The sequence below is a fragment of the Triticum aestivum genome, chromosome 4B (assembly GCF_018294505.1).
Source record: "Triticum aestivum cultivar Chinese Spring chromosome 4B, IWGSC CS RefSeq v2.1, whole genome shotgun sequence".
In the NCBI taxonomy this organism is placed as follows: domain Eukaryota; kingdom Viridiplantae; phylum Streptophyta; class Magnoliopsida; order Poales; family Poaceae; genus Triticum; species Triticum aestivum.
The window spans coordinates 144,115,049-144,131,366 of record NC_057804.1 but is presented as its reverse complement, the minus strand read 5'-3'; the positions used below and the strand labels follow the sequence as shown (position 1 = coordinate 144,131,366).

At 40.1% G+C, this 16,318-nt stretch overlaps 1 protein-coding gene across 1 annotated transcript in view; it reads left to right on the top strand.

The window, feature by feature from the left end:
• Window positions 1–548: 548 nt before the first annotated feature.
• The window catches only part of LOC123090033 (glyceraldehyde-3-phosphate dehydrogenase 3, cytosolic), a 39,305-nt gene continuing 23,535 nt past the window's right edge, over window positions 549–16,318 (top strand). Inside the window, exons 1-11 of the mRNA XM_044511522.1 lie at window positions 549–609; window positions 1,649–1,749; window positions 2,316–2,395; window positions 2,475–2,577; window positions 2,666–2,812; window positions 2,893–2,953; window positions 3,045–3,142; window positions 3,258–3,318; window positions 4,133–4,200; window positions 4,788–4,868; window positions 5,471–5,573. Of these exons, the coding sequence (XP_044367457.1) occupies window positions 549–609; window positions 1,649–1,749; window positions 2,316–2,395; window positions 2,475–2,577; window positions 2,666–2,812; window positions 2,893–2,953; window positions 3,045–3,142; window positions 3,258–3,318; window positions 4,133–4,137 (717 nt within the window). The 3' untranslated portion in view covers window positions 4,138–4,200; window positions 4,788–4,868; window positions 5,471–5,573. The remainder of the gene's footprint in view (window positions 610–1,648; window positions 1,750–2,315; window positions 2,396–2,474; window positions 2,578–2,665; window positions 2,813–2,892; window positions 2,954–3,044; window positions 3,143–3,257; window positions 3,319–4,132; window positions 4,201–4,787; window positions 4,869–5,470; window positions 5,574–16,318) is intronic.

Sequence of the window (16,318 nt, the reverse complement as noted above, 5' to 3'; positions counted from 1 at the left end):
TATACACTTTTATTGATTTTGTGAGGTATGTATAGTTTTTATATCTATATGCACTTTTTTTTATCCACAGTATTACACAGGGCCAGAAAAGGCTGGGCCAGGCCCAACACAAGTGCATCACAGGCGACGGCCCACCTCCCCCACGCGACGGCGCACCTCCCCCGCGCGACGGCCCACCTCCCCCACGCGACGGCGCACCTCCCCCGCGCGACGACCCACCTTCCCCGCCTCCCACAAAACTCGTGGCCACCTACCCTCCCCCCCCCCCCGCAAACCTTATCCCATTCACTTCTCACTCCACTCACTTCAACTCCCCCTTTCCCCTCCGTCGCCGCATCGCCGTGCGCGTCCACGAGCCAGCGGCCGCGCTCCTTCACCCGCTTTTGCCGCATCAGGCCCTCCCCTCTCCTCTCCACTCGCTCGCCAGTTGCCACATCTAACCCGCTCACCTCCCCCCGCCGCATCGTCGCGCACGTCGCCGTGCCCGCAACGACCACGACTCCGCCAGCCGACCAGCGCACCAGTCTATGGCGACTCGTGTGCGACTGATGGTGACGCACACATCGAGCAACATCAACCAGGCACAGGTGCTGGATCTGGTCGCCGTTCGTATTGGCGGCGGTGCTAATCTCTGGCAAGTACCTTGCGCAGATCCGAAGAGGGGTGCCTCGATCTGCCACACCAGAAGATCCGGTACAACGATCCGAACCCTGAGTTGGATTCATTGACTGTTGGCTGCTTCCGTGGGTTTGTTTTCTGATGGATGCATTTTTGCTTTGCGCTGCAGGTTTTGGCCGAATCGGCAGGCTTGTGGCCAGGGTTGCGCTCTAGAGCCCCGATGTCGAGCTCGTCGTCATCAGTGACCCCTTCATCACCACCGACTACATGGTATTGTTCTCGATTCTCCTAGCTTATGAGATCTACGGGCACGTATGGTAGGGTCATTTTGGATTCGTGCATGGAACACCCGTTTATATTCAGTGGATCCGGACCCTGAGTTGGATTCGTTGACTGTTGGCTGCTTCCGTGGGTTCGTTTTCTGATGGATGCATGCACTGGCGGAGCCTTGCGGAGGCCAAACGGGGTCGTGACCCCCCCCCCCCCTTACAAACTGCATTTGTTTTAGTATACGTATATATGAGGTATATATATTAAGTGTTTTAGCCCGGCCATCGGTGGATGACTCCCTTTCAATCCGATTAACTTGTGTAGTCCATACTCCATAATTCCATATGTACAAAGCTATAGCTAGCTAGCACAAGCAGCTTGATTAATTGTACGTACAAAGCTAGGTAGCTAGTACAAGCAGCTTGATCGATTGTTGTACGAGTAGCTTCCTGCTTGTTGCTGCATCAGACTGCTTGCTTGCTAGTTGGATTTGCCCTCTACTTGTTGCATCTTCTGGCATCTCTAAGATTTTCCGTCTACTTGCTACTTCATATGCATGGAATACGATGAGTCGGCAACAAACAATTGATGAGCCTGACTGCCAGAGAATGGAAGAAGCAAGATGTGCTCAATTACCATGTAATTTTGTATGATTCACATCTTTTTTCATGCATATTTTGCTTTCACTTAGAAATTTGCCCCCCCCCCTTAATTGCTTGTCACGCTCCGCCACTGGATGCATGTTTGCTTTGCGCTGCAGGTTTCGACCGGATCGGCAGGCTTGTGGCCAGGGTTGCGCTCCAGAGCCTTGATGTCGAGCTCGTCGCCGTCAACGACCCCTTCATCACCACCGACTACATGGTATCGTTCTCGATTCTCCTAGCTTATCAGATCTAAGGGCACGTATGGTAGGGTCGTTTTGGATTCGTGCATGGGACACCCGTTTATATTCACTGGATTGTGAGCTTAGATCTGTACTAAACATGATTGGATTTTCTTTTCTCGTTACACGCTGATGCTTTGCTACACAATCATAAGCACAGTTAAATAGTGATGTATATGAATCTAGTGAATGTCGCTACATGTCTGTCTGTATCATCAGTTTTGGGAAACGACTTTTAGATCTTCTTTGCAAGTGCCTTATGCATACGTTATATTCCTCACTTCAGTGGAGAATAGTTACGTAGTTCCATATTTGAGGAATCTATTTGTTCCATGCAGTGACTATTGTTCCATTGTGGTATTTATAATAGATGTACACCTGGTAGTATTCTCTCTTATCTTACTAAATAAGACACATGCAGGCTCCGTGCCAGTTAGTACTTAATTAAAGCATAGCGCTACTGATTGTCTCATATTATGGTTCTGAATTATGTGTTTGTAACTTGCAGACCTACATGTTCAAGTATGACACTGTCAACGGATAGTGGAAGCACCATGAAGTTAAGGTGAAGGACTCCAAGACCCTTCTCATCGGTGAGAAGGAGGTTGCTATGTTTGGCTGCAGGTTTGTTACCGCACATTTTTGTGGCCATGCAGTTGATTTCCATGTAAAGTACACAGGCTGATCATACAATGTCCTGATGTGGGAACCCTGAGGAGATCCCATGGGCTGCTGCTGGTGCTGAGTACGTTGTTGAGTCCACCGGTGTTTTCACTGACAAGGACAAGGTTGCAGCTCACATTAAGGAACATTCTTTCACACTTTCCATTTCATGGTACCTGAACCTTTCTTGTGTATACTTTACTAAATTAGTTTCTGTGTCACCACTTTCAGGGTGGTGCCAAGAAGGTCATCATTTCTGCTCCCAGCAAGGATGCTCCCATGTTTGTCTGTAGTGTCAATGAGAAGGAATACAAATCTGACATCGACATTTTATCCAACGCTAGCTGCACCACTAACTGCCTTGCTCCTCTTGCTAAGGTGCTTATCATTGAAGTTTTGTGCTGCTCAAACCAACCACCAATATTGGGAATGGTATACTGATAATTTGTTTCTTTCAGGTTATCAATGACAGGTTTGGCATCGTTGAGGGTTTGATGACCACAGTTCATGCCATGACTGGTAATGCATTACACTGGGTTTTTTCTTCAACATTTTATATTCTATATTTGACTATTGTATGCTTATGTGTGGCTGAAATTTGAATTTACAGCAACCCGGAAGACTATTGATGGTCCTTCCAGCAAGTACTTGAGAGGTGGAAGGGCTGCCAGCTTCAACATCATTCCGAGCAGCACTTGTGCTGCAAAGGTATATTCAGCTGGCCTTCTATTATATAATCAGTTAACTGATTGAACACTGTAGCTTAATATAATAATCTGTTTGATGGATTACCATTTCATTGTAACTGTTTGATTTCCTGCAGGCTATTTTGTTTGATTTGATGGAGGGTTATGAAGGGAGCCAGTTCAAGAGATCATGTGCAAGTGAGTTTTTGATTTCCTTTACTATATCGTTCATATAGTTTAACTCTTTATTATTAGTTTATACATGGACTTATAGCTATGTTGTTTACATTAGGAGCAGTACAATCTTAGAACATGTTTATTATGTTTATAATTCAAGCAAATCTTGGCGACATGTTTCTAATTCGTGATGGTCTGCAAGCTATGATTTATGAGCCGATAGAAATTTTAAATGCTTGTTTCATTTGGTAGGCCAGAAGGTGGTTTAGAATATTTTTGTTATTTGTTATATTCATTGTATTACTTGCTATATCTTGATAATGTAGTTGGTATTGGAGTATTACATATCCATTGTGAATAGTTTTAGACTATTCCATCGAAGCATTTTTTCATCATGCAATTTCTATGAAAACACTGCAGTAATGACTTAATATTATGACTCTGATGATATATATCTTCAGAAGATGATTATATTTGTTTGTTTTCTGGCATGTTGAAACACTTAAGAAGTTAATTGTTTGTTTTTCTGGCTCAAATATATTAATGAGATTTCATTAAAAATTTAGGCAGTCAACTATGGTCATAAGTTAAAAAGTTAGGTGTATGCCACACTTGCGATGTCTAGAATAGACTGTTAGCCTATAATATCTGAAAGAACTGTTTGTATTCAGTTGCAGCCCACCTAATAGGACTGCTTTATTAGATCTAAAATCAATTGTATTGGCTATGATATTTTTATAACCTGGCACTATCTCCAATGGTGTTCTTTCTTTGGAATTTGATGGTATGCCTGACCAAGCATGATCCTAATCTAATAACTGTTAAACTTTTACAGAATAGATAGATCCAGAAATTTTCATACCTAAAGGATGGTGCCTTCCTGGTGCTCCTTGCTTACAGAAGGTACTCCTCCGGAATTTGTCCTCCAAGTCTGGGTATTTTGATGCTTTGCTATATGTGATGGGCGAAGGGAGAGTAAGGAGGGGTGTGAGGGATGGCAGAGGAGGTTAACATATATAGGTAGGCCATGCAAGGGAAGGCTGGGAAGCAGATATCTTTCCAGTTCTACCATATATACTTATGTATGGTACAGATATCTTTCCCTTTTTCATCATACGCACACCTCATAATAAATTAGAAAAGATGTCAGAAATCAGAACTTACTAAAATATTAATTTGTTGTATTAATTAAATAAACAACTGATCATGGCAGAGAAGTTGCTGATTGCATGCCATATAAAAACAAAATATCTTATATGTATATTTAAATATTGATTCTATTTTTATTATTGTTCAGTTTGAAAAGGTAAACATGAACTTTCTATATAATTTATGTGTATTTAATCAGTTCAACGTGTAAAAAGTTAAATTAACAAACAAATAATCTTAAATGTTTTGTTTCTGAAATATGGCAATTAACAGCCTTCTGATTTTGTTGTATGCACAATCAAAACACAAATGCACCTAATGCATCATCGATCTTTTGCAAGGGGGCATGGGTCAGAAGGGGGGCGTGGAACTGCTGCAGCCCATCTGAGACAGAGCAGACTCCAGCGAATTTGGCCAGCCAGGTACATCCTCTAAACGACAAAACGGTAGAAACTTGAACAAAATTTGAATTGATTAGTATAGTATCTTAGTAGTAGTAGCTTCCTGTACTCTTATTTATGTCGAACAATCACTGCACCGGATATGCAATCCTGGGATTATATATGTATGGGGGTATTGTGATATTGTGAGTGGTCTTACATATGTTAAGCTTGATGATATTTGCACAAATTATGTAAGATAAACAGATCCTCCTCCCCTCCTCGCCAGCAGATCCTCATCCTCCTCCTCTCTAGTAGCTAATCCTCCTCCTCTTCAATACAGCAGCAACTGATAACAGGCAATAGCAAGGAGCCAACACCTTTCACTCCCCCTTCTACCCTACCATCCTCTGCTCTTGATGATGCTGATGTTAAGTTGTTCATTGCTTGTTGTTATTAGTTGTTCAATGCTTCCTACTTTGCTGGTCGCTCACTGCTTTGTGCTAGCTGCTTTGCTGTATCGCAATAGAAAATTCACGGCGTGCACACTAACATATCTACTATTAAAGTGGTTTTGGTTTTTTACTGTACGTACTGATCAATAAGAAAAAACATTCATCTCTCATTTTTGTTACTATATTCAGGATCACAAAAAATATAAGCAGTGTTTATTAGCTAGCTGGAATTAAAGGCAACGGCGAGAGAGGAAGATCAAGGACAACTTCAAAAATAAAGAATATATGCAAGGTACGTGTCGTATGAACGTCATATGTTTATTGACTATTCTCTAGCTGGAATGTGATTATTACCGACGAAGAAAACCTCGTATAGTATAATAGTGCGTGTATGGATGGAGTTATACTATACGAGGTAGTATATGATGCGAGGCACGGAATGTCTGAAAACATCACCTGGTCTACTTTTAGTATGTTGTGAACCTGCCATGGTACAACACAAAAGTACTCCGGTTCAATTGGAGCACCATGTATGGTCCACACTAGTCTGGTCTACAACCATAAAATTTAGATAGAATGAAAGATAAATAAACAACCAACATAGCTAGTGGATGCCACCATCAATCACTCTTTAAACTATATAAATATTTCAGAAAATGTCATCTGATCATCTGATCAGCACAGGCATTCAAACAGATTATTACCTAGCAAGCAACTAAACATCACTTTATTTTTAGGTATTTATCGATGCAGCAATCCTCCTTAGCCACCAATAAATCTCAACGCTGCTCTAACTTGATCTGGAATGTTGTCCTTTGCTTCATTCTCCCTGACCATCAGCATCTGGAACATTAGTCGCTTCCTGAGACTTATTGGATCCTTCAAATTAAGCATAAAAATAGTCAGAAGATATATTTAGCAAATATATGAAAGTTGTAACCTCATTACAAATGCACTTACATCATTCCTAGGCATGTTTGAACCATGTCATTCCCGATGGTTTCATACAGATGGGCCATCTCCTGTAAAACTTTGAATCCGGAGTCCATGCTGTCACAAAAAAACACAATATTGTAATAGCTATATAAGAGCACACACTAATACCTAAGAAAAATTTAAAACAGTACCGCTAAGGTGAAACATGAATATTCTCTTGTTCGGGCCATTCCATAAGTTGGTTGTTCCTATCAGGGGCCTCCTGTTGCAAGACAAAGCTCAATTCTTGCTTCACTAAAAGGGCTTCCCTCTGAAGATCAGTGTCATGGAAGTCCTCCTCAAACTGAAATAAAGCCTGGTTCGAATAATCAATCATGATAGTCCTCTCCATTTCCATTTTCACTGCTAAAAGACCATATGAAGAATCCACGTGTGCCAGTGGGATACTATACTGCATTTGGTAGACAAAGGTAAATGGTAAACAAAATAACCAAACTAATTTATAACAATGATAAAACTCACAATTGTAGGGGTATGAAACACGTCGTATCTTGGAAAAGGTTCAAGCACGACATTGTTAATCAGCGCATAGGTGCGCTGTTCTTGGCTTAACCAAGTCTGCCTTAGCGCCCGTGCTTGCTCATGGAATCCCAAATTGAAAAAATGTGTCTTTCCAACAGAGCTGGTGCCTGCGCTCCTCTCCGCTGCGTCGGTAGTAATCTTACGGATGGCAAGATTGAAGCACAACGGATGGACAACTCCATCTCCTCTGATGGTGTCTAGGATGATCCGTAGGCTAATCTCGATAGGGAATGGGCGGGGGCTATTAATCCAGATTGTGCTGTAAAAAGGAAGAACAAGGTTCATAACAGTCATAAGTTTAAGTAAACCTAAACTCAAACAATTCAACTGTGTTGGTGTCTATAACATATGACTAATTTAACGATAGCATATATCACATCAAATGACCTAAAAAAGTTTACAGTCTCTACGTAAGTTAAGTATTTTTATATTATGCACGAGCAAAAACTTTAACAGATTGCAGTGTTATCATAGTAGTTTATCACTTGTTCAATATTGTTGGGAGTGACTGGGGTGGAATTATACGGTAACTTATATAAAAATTATACATATAAAGGGCACTGGACCTAGACGATGAAGTGCAAACAAGATTAGATATTTAGGGATATGAAAACTTACTCTAGTTGTTCTGAGTTTGAGGAAAGTGTGATGAAATTGTACATGAAGTAGACTACGTGTCGCACTCCCCCAAAAATCGGCATTGCTTCCATTACCGGGGCAAAACTTCTGTCGTAGCACTGGTAAAGCGAGGGAGGGATTAGTGGACGACGGTGAAGTCAGGACCCGTAGTATTTTATTGAGCAGAGATGATGGTCGTAGGGAATTGTGCTTGAACTGTTAGGAAGGTGCCCCTTAACGTTCCTTACTTGCATGTTTCCATAAGAAAAAACTATCATAAATTAAGGCAAGATCTTTATTTTGGTTGCACTATGTAGATAAATCAGAGACATATTAAATGTTTCCTAGTATATGCCTCCCTTTCCCCATAACTTTCGCAATCTAAAAATAGAAAGAAACAGGATATACTCTTTCGCGAGCGATCGCTGCAACGCTCGATGCCCACACGGAAAGCAATCGCTGCATCCCCATCATTTAGTCGATGGGCCCTGATGTCTTTCCCTAATTAATCTGCCCCCCTATTTTCAACGGTGTGCCCCTGTGGCTTTCCTCTAATAAATCTTTCCCCCTATTGATTCAATCATTGGGCTCCGTGGGCATTATAAACATTTTTTTGAACTGCAAAACTTTCATTCACTTCCTTAAGTTGCCGAGCAAGATCGGTGGCAACAAAACCCTGGGCAAAGGTAGGGACAGCACCCGGTCATAGGTCTAGGGTACCTGCCCCATATTGGCCCCGAACAATGCTAGAGCGTCTACAAAATTATTACATGCCAGAGGGCAATGTTCAATTTAGAAGGAACTAAAATTCAAATAAACATCAATTAATAAACCAACAATATGGTAGTAAAACCAAACTTCAATAATACCAAAACATCATAAAGTTTGGATAGTTTGATAATACCAAAACATCATAATTTTTTTAAATGTACGTGTATATGCCTGCGTTGGGATTGCACGAGGTACATAAGGCTTAGTTAGTTTTTCCAACAAGGAAGGGTGGGGGAGAGACGGACGAAGGACGACGACGTAAGACAAAAGACGGAACACTACGTTTTTTCAAGGTATACTGTAGACGTAGAATACATTATTCATATTGGCAAAAGGATAATTCTCAAAGGTCCATGAGAATTCTCAAACTGTAGTAGCCATTTATTTGCGACATTTCAATATGCATTAGTGCATAGTCAGCCGTCCAAAAACCTCAAGGCCGCTCTAATTTCATCTGGGATACTTCTAGTGTCCATTGTTCCTAGCTTGAACAACACCGTTGACGTATGCACGTGTTTCATCATATGTCATGAGGCTGGCTTCATGGATATCTACAATAAAAATTAGTGTTATATAGTAGTGACATAGTATTACAGAAAAAATACGTTCAAAACAAATTTAAAAGAGAATGCAGCCCCTACCTTGTAGATAATGATGACCATCATAAATGTTAGGAGAGAAGATGAATGTGCTCTCCCTCATAGTTTGCAAGCATCGATGCCTTTGATTTACTTGTATGTAAGTAACAACAAGCTTCTCGAACAGATTGTCAGTGCATTGCAAATGGCAGAAGTGACGCCCAACGTGTTCTTCACGTACACGTAAGAAAATTATCTGCCGTCTACAAACAAATGCAAAAGTGAGTCTATCATTGCAACAATAAAATTACAAAAATAAGCATATGAAAATCTCAAATTATACAATGGCGCTTACTGAAAGTTCATGAGGCCAATCTCGAGGGAAGGGACGCGGCGATCATATATTGAACCCCACTTATATTCTATCTGACCAACGTATGCAAGGATAGAAACCACATCTGCCAATTTGAAATCACAATGAGACTCTGAGTTATACAGCGTAATATGCAAGAACAAATGTAAAGATGATGCACCAACGATGGTTTTGTCCCGTAGCTCAAATATTTCTCCAAACTGTGGGAAGCACGGTGGGCAAATTGCCGACGTTATCTGCTGTGCCGACATCCAAACCTCGGTCATAGAACTTAGTGTGGTGACAAAGTCCATGTCTAGGTACCAGAAATGTCCATCTGGCATTTTTGTGGGGCTGAACCCGACGCGATTGAAATCATAGGTCCTACCGGTTTGTAGCATGCTGTTGAAACGGATTGTCTGGCTGTTGTACGCAATTTCTTCCATCTGTGTTCCCTAAAATAGTTTTATGAATCATAAAAACAATGTGCAAAGAAACATGTTTTTGTTTCTGTTATATTTTGAAAATTCAGGCTATAAAGTAGATGGTTAATGCCTTACATGCCGATCGAGTAGTATGCACTGAAGGTACAAGTTTCCCATGCCATTCTCTTTGATGCGAGCCTTCCACATGACCTTAGCTTGAATAATCCAGCAGTTCTGATATATGTGCTCCATTTGGACTCAATGAAAATTTAAGTTCCTGTGCGTAGAATAAAACAAAAGGATGAAGTAAAATTAATTTGCAAGGGGAGCATAAAATTAAACAGACAAGGAACATAACATTCTAGTGGCCCAACACTAAGCATGTCAAATTTATACATATTATTCATGTTTTTCTTACTTATTTTGTTCTTCCTTTTCCTCTTATTGTCCTCCTTTTTCTACTTCATCATATTATCTCCTCCTTCCCAGTACAATATTTCCACCACCCTCTGTTGCACATCTGGCGATTTTTTTGGGGGTTGCATCTCGCAATATAATGCGTAGATTGATTCTGTTATATTTGGACGGGGTGTTTCAGAGCCATGGAAAAAAATTGTATATCCTACGGGGTTTGGTTATAGCAAGATAATATTTTGAATGAATAAAAAAACTATTTATGTATTTCAGACTCACTGTCCATCTAGTTTTAACTAATATACAAGATGAACAAGCCGACAAAAGATGTTTTAGTCGCCAAGCCTATTAATATGTTCTAGTGTATGCCATGCGCTACAACTTCTAAGATAAAGATCAGGAGACAAAACAATGGTGATTATTTCAATAAAATAAAACATTATCAAGTGATGGCAAATAGTAGAGGTGATCTTATATCTTACCTGTTCATCGAAGGGGTGATGGATTGACTGATGATAGGAGCTGGCGGCGACGCCATCACCCTCTTAGAGGTGATCGATCCATATGAGATTACCATGGTTGTCGTGTAGGATATGACTTTTCCTATATCGAAATATATGAAGACAAATATGGTGCAGCAGGGCTTGTTTTTATAAGCATTGAGGGCGGCGGGAAAACGAAATATATTTGAATGTCTGTTTTTGGCAAGCTAGGTCCCCGTGGGTGACATATTTGTCAGATCTTTAATATTCAGCAACCTATTAAAAATTCTTTATTAAACAAGGAAACAGACATCTCAAAATCGGTCCATGATCAACCGAATTGATTCACATCATATTTAATTGATGCAAATTTGTGATTTATGATAACTTGCCAGGGAAAACGTATCTGAGATATCACATGCGTATAGAATCACAATTTGTTGCCTATGAAAGGTTGACTTTCTATTTCTCACATAAAATTATTTATTTTTTCCCTTTTATATTCTGTTTTTTACCATTAACTTGATGATATCTTTACTTATGTTATAGGTAATTGCCCTTGCGTAAATCACGTCTTTAATTAATTTATAGGTAATTGCTAAGGGACAATAGACAATATTATTATTTTAGTATAAATCATGTCTAACACATAATTTTACGATCCTCATGTATATCAAACAATATAATTGGAATATGAATCATTCATTCGAACACAACTTTGCAAAAGATAATATTGTTTATTATTGTTCATCACAACAATCTTTATAACACACATATGTACAAATGAGAAACAATAGTACAGCAAATAAAGATAATAGTAGTAGAAGTACGCGCTCCCATAGATAGCACACAACATAATTTTGTCTATCTATGCGTAGGCATTAGCAGCAACTGTATTAGACACATGCCTCTCTCTGTGTATGCATTAGCACAAGCAGCACATCAGCAGCATCTCTCGGTCATGAAAAAATAATCGATCCATCTCTCTCTCTCTCTCTCTCTCTCTCTCAATGCCTGAGTACTGGTTCTTCTTGCGAAACACAAAAAAATAAGTACTCTGGTTGTTGCTGCTCGTCGGCATCAAAAATTTTCCGCCTGGGTAAAACTGCTCTGGCCCTTGGGCCTTTCTCACACACGCACGCTCTCTCTCCCATACGGAGCAGCGGAAGCCATCAAGCCCTTGCCAAGGAGAATACACTGGTAATGAGGTGACAATTGGAGGTAGATAGAGCATCCCAAAGATAGGAGAGGGAACCTTTTGTCTCTTATAATTAGTGTAGATATAGATAAATGGTTTGCGAGTATCACATTGACATCAAGCATAAGTATGAGAGAACAAGCAAATTAATAACCCTTGATTATTTGAATCCGAACGATTACATTGATAAATGCTCATAAGGAGCAATGCAACAACTAACATACTAAGAAATATAAATAACAATGTAGACCCCCTCATGCTTGGTCATTTCAAGGTGGTTGTGGCTTCTTGTCGCATGCTTGGATATGCTTCACGACCACCTCCGTCAAATGATCCATTTGGTTAATCAAAGTCTGCACCAACATGCTAGTACGCTGTTGTGCCTACAGAATATCATAGTTGGTGGTACCCCAACCATCTTTCCTTTGTGCATTTGACCCCGTGTCACGCTGGATATCCCAGGCTTAGGGGAGATGTGCACGAGGGATGTGATGCTCCTCCCGGCGTCGGATTAGGTTATCAAAGTGGTTTGTGGAAAGAGTGGTTGGGAACTGAATAGGAAGATTATGATCATGCATCTTTAGTTTCTTACACTTTCGTGAGGATCCCTCACTAAGAACACGATCTCGGTGGGGTTCTTCATCTTCCAGTTGACCTAGATCATCAGGGTGAAGCTGATTTGTGTCTTCTTGATCATGATGGTTATCCTCGGAACTATTGGATAACGACATGTCAAAGAAAATGGAGTGGCAAGGGTGGAGCGTTCTGGTTTGGGTGATGCAAGGGTGGAGCGTTCTGGTTTGGGTGGTGCAATGGGGTAGCAATTTATAGATGTTTATAAGGAACGCAGATTAGAAAATCCCTCTATGAAGCAACCGAGATGATCACAATCACAAAATAAAATCTTCTAGAATCAGATTTAGGATTCAGCGTGATCAAACCAGTAGTAGTTTACAATGAAAAACAATGAACATGCCATTAAATAAACTAACACTACTAATTTTAATGTCACCAACCCCTTTGGAGATATAACGGAAAGACATTTAAGGTTGATGATACACGTTCTGATTTGATGACATGGTTGGTGATTGGCATGATCACTTGCTGTAATATACTATTTGTTTCCGGATATTATATGAAGGATTTTGGTCATTAAATAAATTAACTTGCCGTCATCAAATAGTTTTTATATGGATATTTACTAAATCAGCCGAAATTAAATTTATTATACTTCCTTTTCTGATTTTATTAAGTTATTTTCCATTTATAGTAAATATTTTTTATTTGAACGACTTTTTATGAACATCATTTTTTGAGCACCAATATAATTTGAGCACATTAATTTGAGCGTCAAGATGGCGTCAAACACATTAATTTGAGCACCAATATAATAATTATGAATATGCGGGACAAATATTAGACACTCATACACACTAATACAGCAGAAGGCAGTAAAAACATTTTGAAATCCATGTATGCCTTCGGCATTTTCATGATCCCGTATGCTTCATCAATGCTGAAAACTGAACAGCATTCAACACTAATTGGAGCAAACCAAATCTTAGACACTCATAAAGCTCAAGGGAGTAAAAGAATTTCAAATACATAACTATATATACTAACAGCAAGACTTGATAGCTATAAATGTACATGAAAAAGGAACAGCATATAAAACTGGGTGGAACAAATAAAATATTACACACTCATAAACACTCATAAAGCTCAAGGCAGTAAATCAACTTCAGATACATGTATGATTGCAGCCTTTTCATGAGCATTTATGCTTTATTGATCTCAAGCACACATAACATATGTAAACTAATGTATCACATGCACTGATGGTGACAAGACATGTTTGCTCAATGTTGTAATTAAACTTTACAAAATAAATTTAACACGATCCAGCTCTTCATGAAGCCAATCATTATTTCTGATTCTCATATTACACATGAAACAGTACGCTATGTGACATGTTGAAAGGACCACGATGTCGCCTAGAAGGGGGGTGAATAGGCTTTTTAAAATCTTTTACGGATTTGGCTATATCCTAATGCGGAAATAAACTAAGCGGATACTTTTCAAGCACAAATCCTAAATATACTAGGCTCACTAAGTGCACCAACAACTTAGCATAAACAAGATGAGAACAACAGGATATGAGTAAGCACAAGTAAGTCACACAAACTTACTCAGTGTATATCACGAGGTATGGAAATGAATAATAGACACAACCACAAGTAAGCAATACAAGCTTACACAAATTGTATCACAATATATGGAATTTAATGATACAAGCAAACTCAAGTAAGTTACACAAACTTACTTGAGCAATATCACAATATATGGAAGTTTATAACACAAGTTAGCAATTCACACTAATCACAATGTATATCAATAGTAGCAAGTATGAATTGCGGAATATGAAGTGTAGGCCTAAATAATCTCTACAAGGAAATGGCCAACACAATATAATCAACCACCACAATATAATGAGGACAACAAGATATAGTGAATGCACGGTCAAATGACCAAAGTCAACCACAAGTAAGGAGTTAGGGTTAGGGATAACCAAAGTCACGGAGACGAGGATGTATCCCGATGTTCACTTCCTTGGAGGGAAGCTAGTCACCGTTAGAGAGGTGGATGTTACCACGAAGGCACACCAACGCCACGAAGGCTCACCCTATTCTCCTTGAGATATCACCACGAAGGCAATTCTCAACCACTAGTGGTAGACCTTGAGGCGGCCTCCAAACCTTCACAAACTTTCCGGGGTACAAATCACAAGTTGATTCCTCACCGGAGCACTCCTACCGCCTAGGAGTCTCCAACCTCCAAGAGTAACAAGATCAAGGGGGAAATGCTCAAGACTTGCTCAAATCACGAATTGCTTTGGTCACAAGAGGGAGAGGGAGAGGATCTATCTTTTGATTGGAACAACTCTCAAGAACACTCACTAATCTCTCCAGGATCTAAGATTTGGTGTAGGAGAAGTGAGAGGGAGCCACTTGTGTTCTTGGGACGATTTGGGATGAAGTGCTCAACCCTCCCCCGGAGTGGGAGAGGGATATTTATACCCCCAAAGAAAATAGAGCCGTTTCCCGCAGTTGTTGACCTGCCCGGATGATCTGGACGCATAACCGGATGATCCGGGCAATGCCCGGATGATCCGGGAAGGTCAATATACAATGTGGTGAAGTAGATACCCGGATGTCCGGGGACATAGCCAGATGATCCGGGCAATTCCCGGATGACCCCGGTGGGTAGCCGGATGATCCGGCTAGCGGAATAAGCTTCTGTGATGAATTTTACGAATAACCCGGATGATCCGGGCAGGAACCCGGATGATCCGGGCAAAGCCCGGATGATATGGGAGAGGACCCGGATGATCCGGCCAAACCAAACTGCTGCAGCCTAGAAACTGAAACAGGCACAACTTTTACATCCGGACTCCGATTTTGATGATCTTGGGCTCGTTTTGAAGCTATGAAAAAAAACCAGGTCCTCACATAGAGAACCACCCAAGATGAACCAAAATGGAGGATTCAAAATATGCAAAGGTTTTATCATGTATTTGGGTAACCTATTTGGCTTTGGATTTTCTTTGGCATATAGGATATGAGTGGAATTGTGTAGAGAAGATGTTGACTTGAGCAAATCTATCACGAACCCCTTTGATCCCCTCTTAATAGTGCGGGATCCCTATAACTCAAGAATCATAAAAGATCTACACTACATAGCTATCAAGAATCCATTCTTGAGTGTATGTGTTCCTTCGGTGTTCATCACTCCACAACACTAACGTCGAAGGAACTAATACCTTTGACTCGAGCCTTTCACTTGAGCTTGAAGTTGAAGTTTCTTCTTGGATCAAGTTGAATGGCAAGACATTTGTGAAGTCTTCAAGTATCTCCCCCATACACAATGTGGGAAGCTTTGCTTTGTATTTATCTTCATGTGTCCATCATGTGATCATCCACAAGCTTCAAGCATGTAATCCTTCGGGATAGTTATCTTGAACTTGCCCTTGTCAACCATGACCATCAACACTTGATGTCATCCTCTCATAGACACTTGAAATCTCTCTCTCGATGCGAGCCCATGAGAATCTCCTCTCAAAAACATAGGCAACACATAGTATGGGTTAGTACACAAAGCGCAATTGACAAATTCTTACCATACCACAAGATCTCATGTGGCACATGATTTGCGCTTGTGTGTTGACCATCTTTGAATTCAATCTTCGATCTTCATCTTGGTCAACCTTAATCTTTGCTCCATGATTAATCTTGATGCACAACTACATGTATATGGCATTCATTCTGAATCCATTCATTATCCTTCTTGCATCACCCATGGAACAAACCTTCCTATATAACTTGATGTCATTGTTTCTTCATAGGAATTGTCATTCATTATCAAATCTCAATGCATATATAGATGTTGATGGATTTCATCCACCAATTCATCCAATATTCGTCATGCATTGCAAATGGAACTTTCCTTCAAATGTATAACTCAGTGCAAGAATTAGTCCATTAGGATTGTCATTTAATTACCAAAACCACACATGGGGACTACATGTACTTTCAATCTCCCCCATTTTGGTAATTTATGACAATCTCAACAAGAGGGTTTATATAATGAATTTTTCGACAAGCATGAAATTTATCCAAAGATA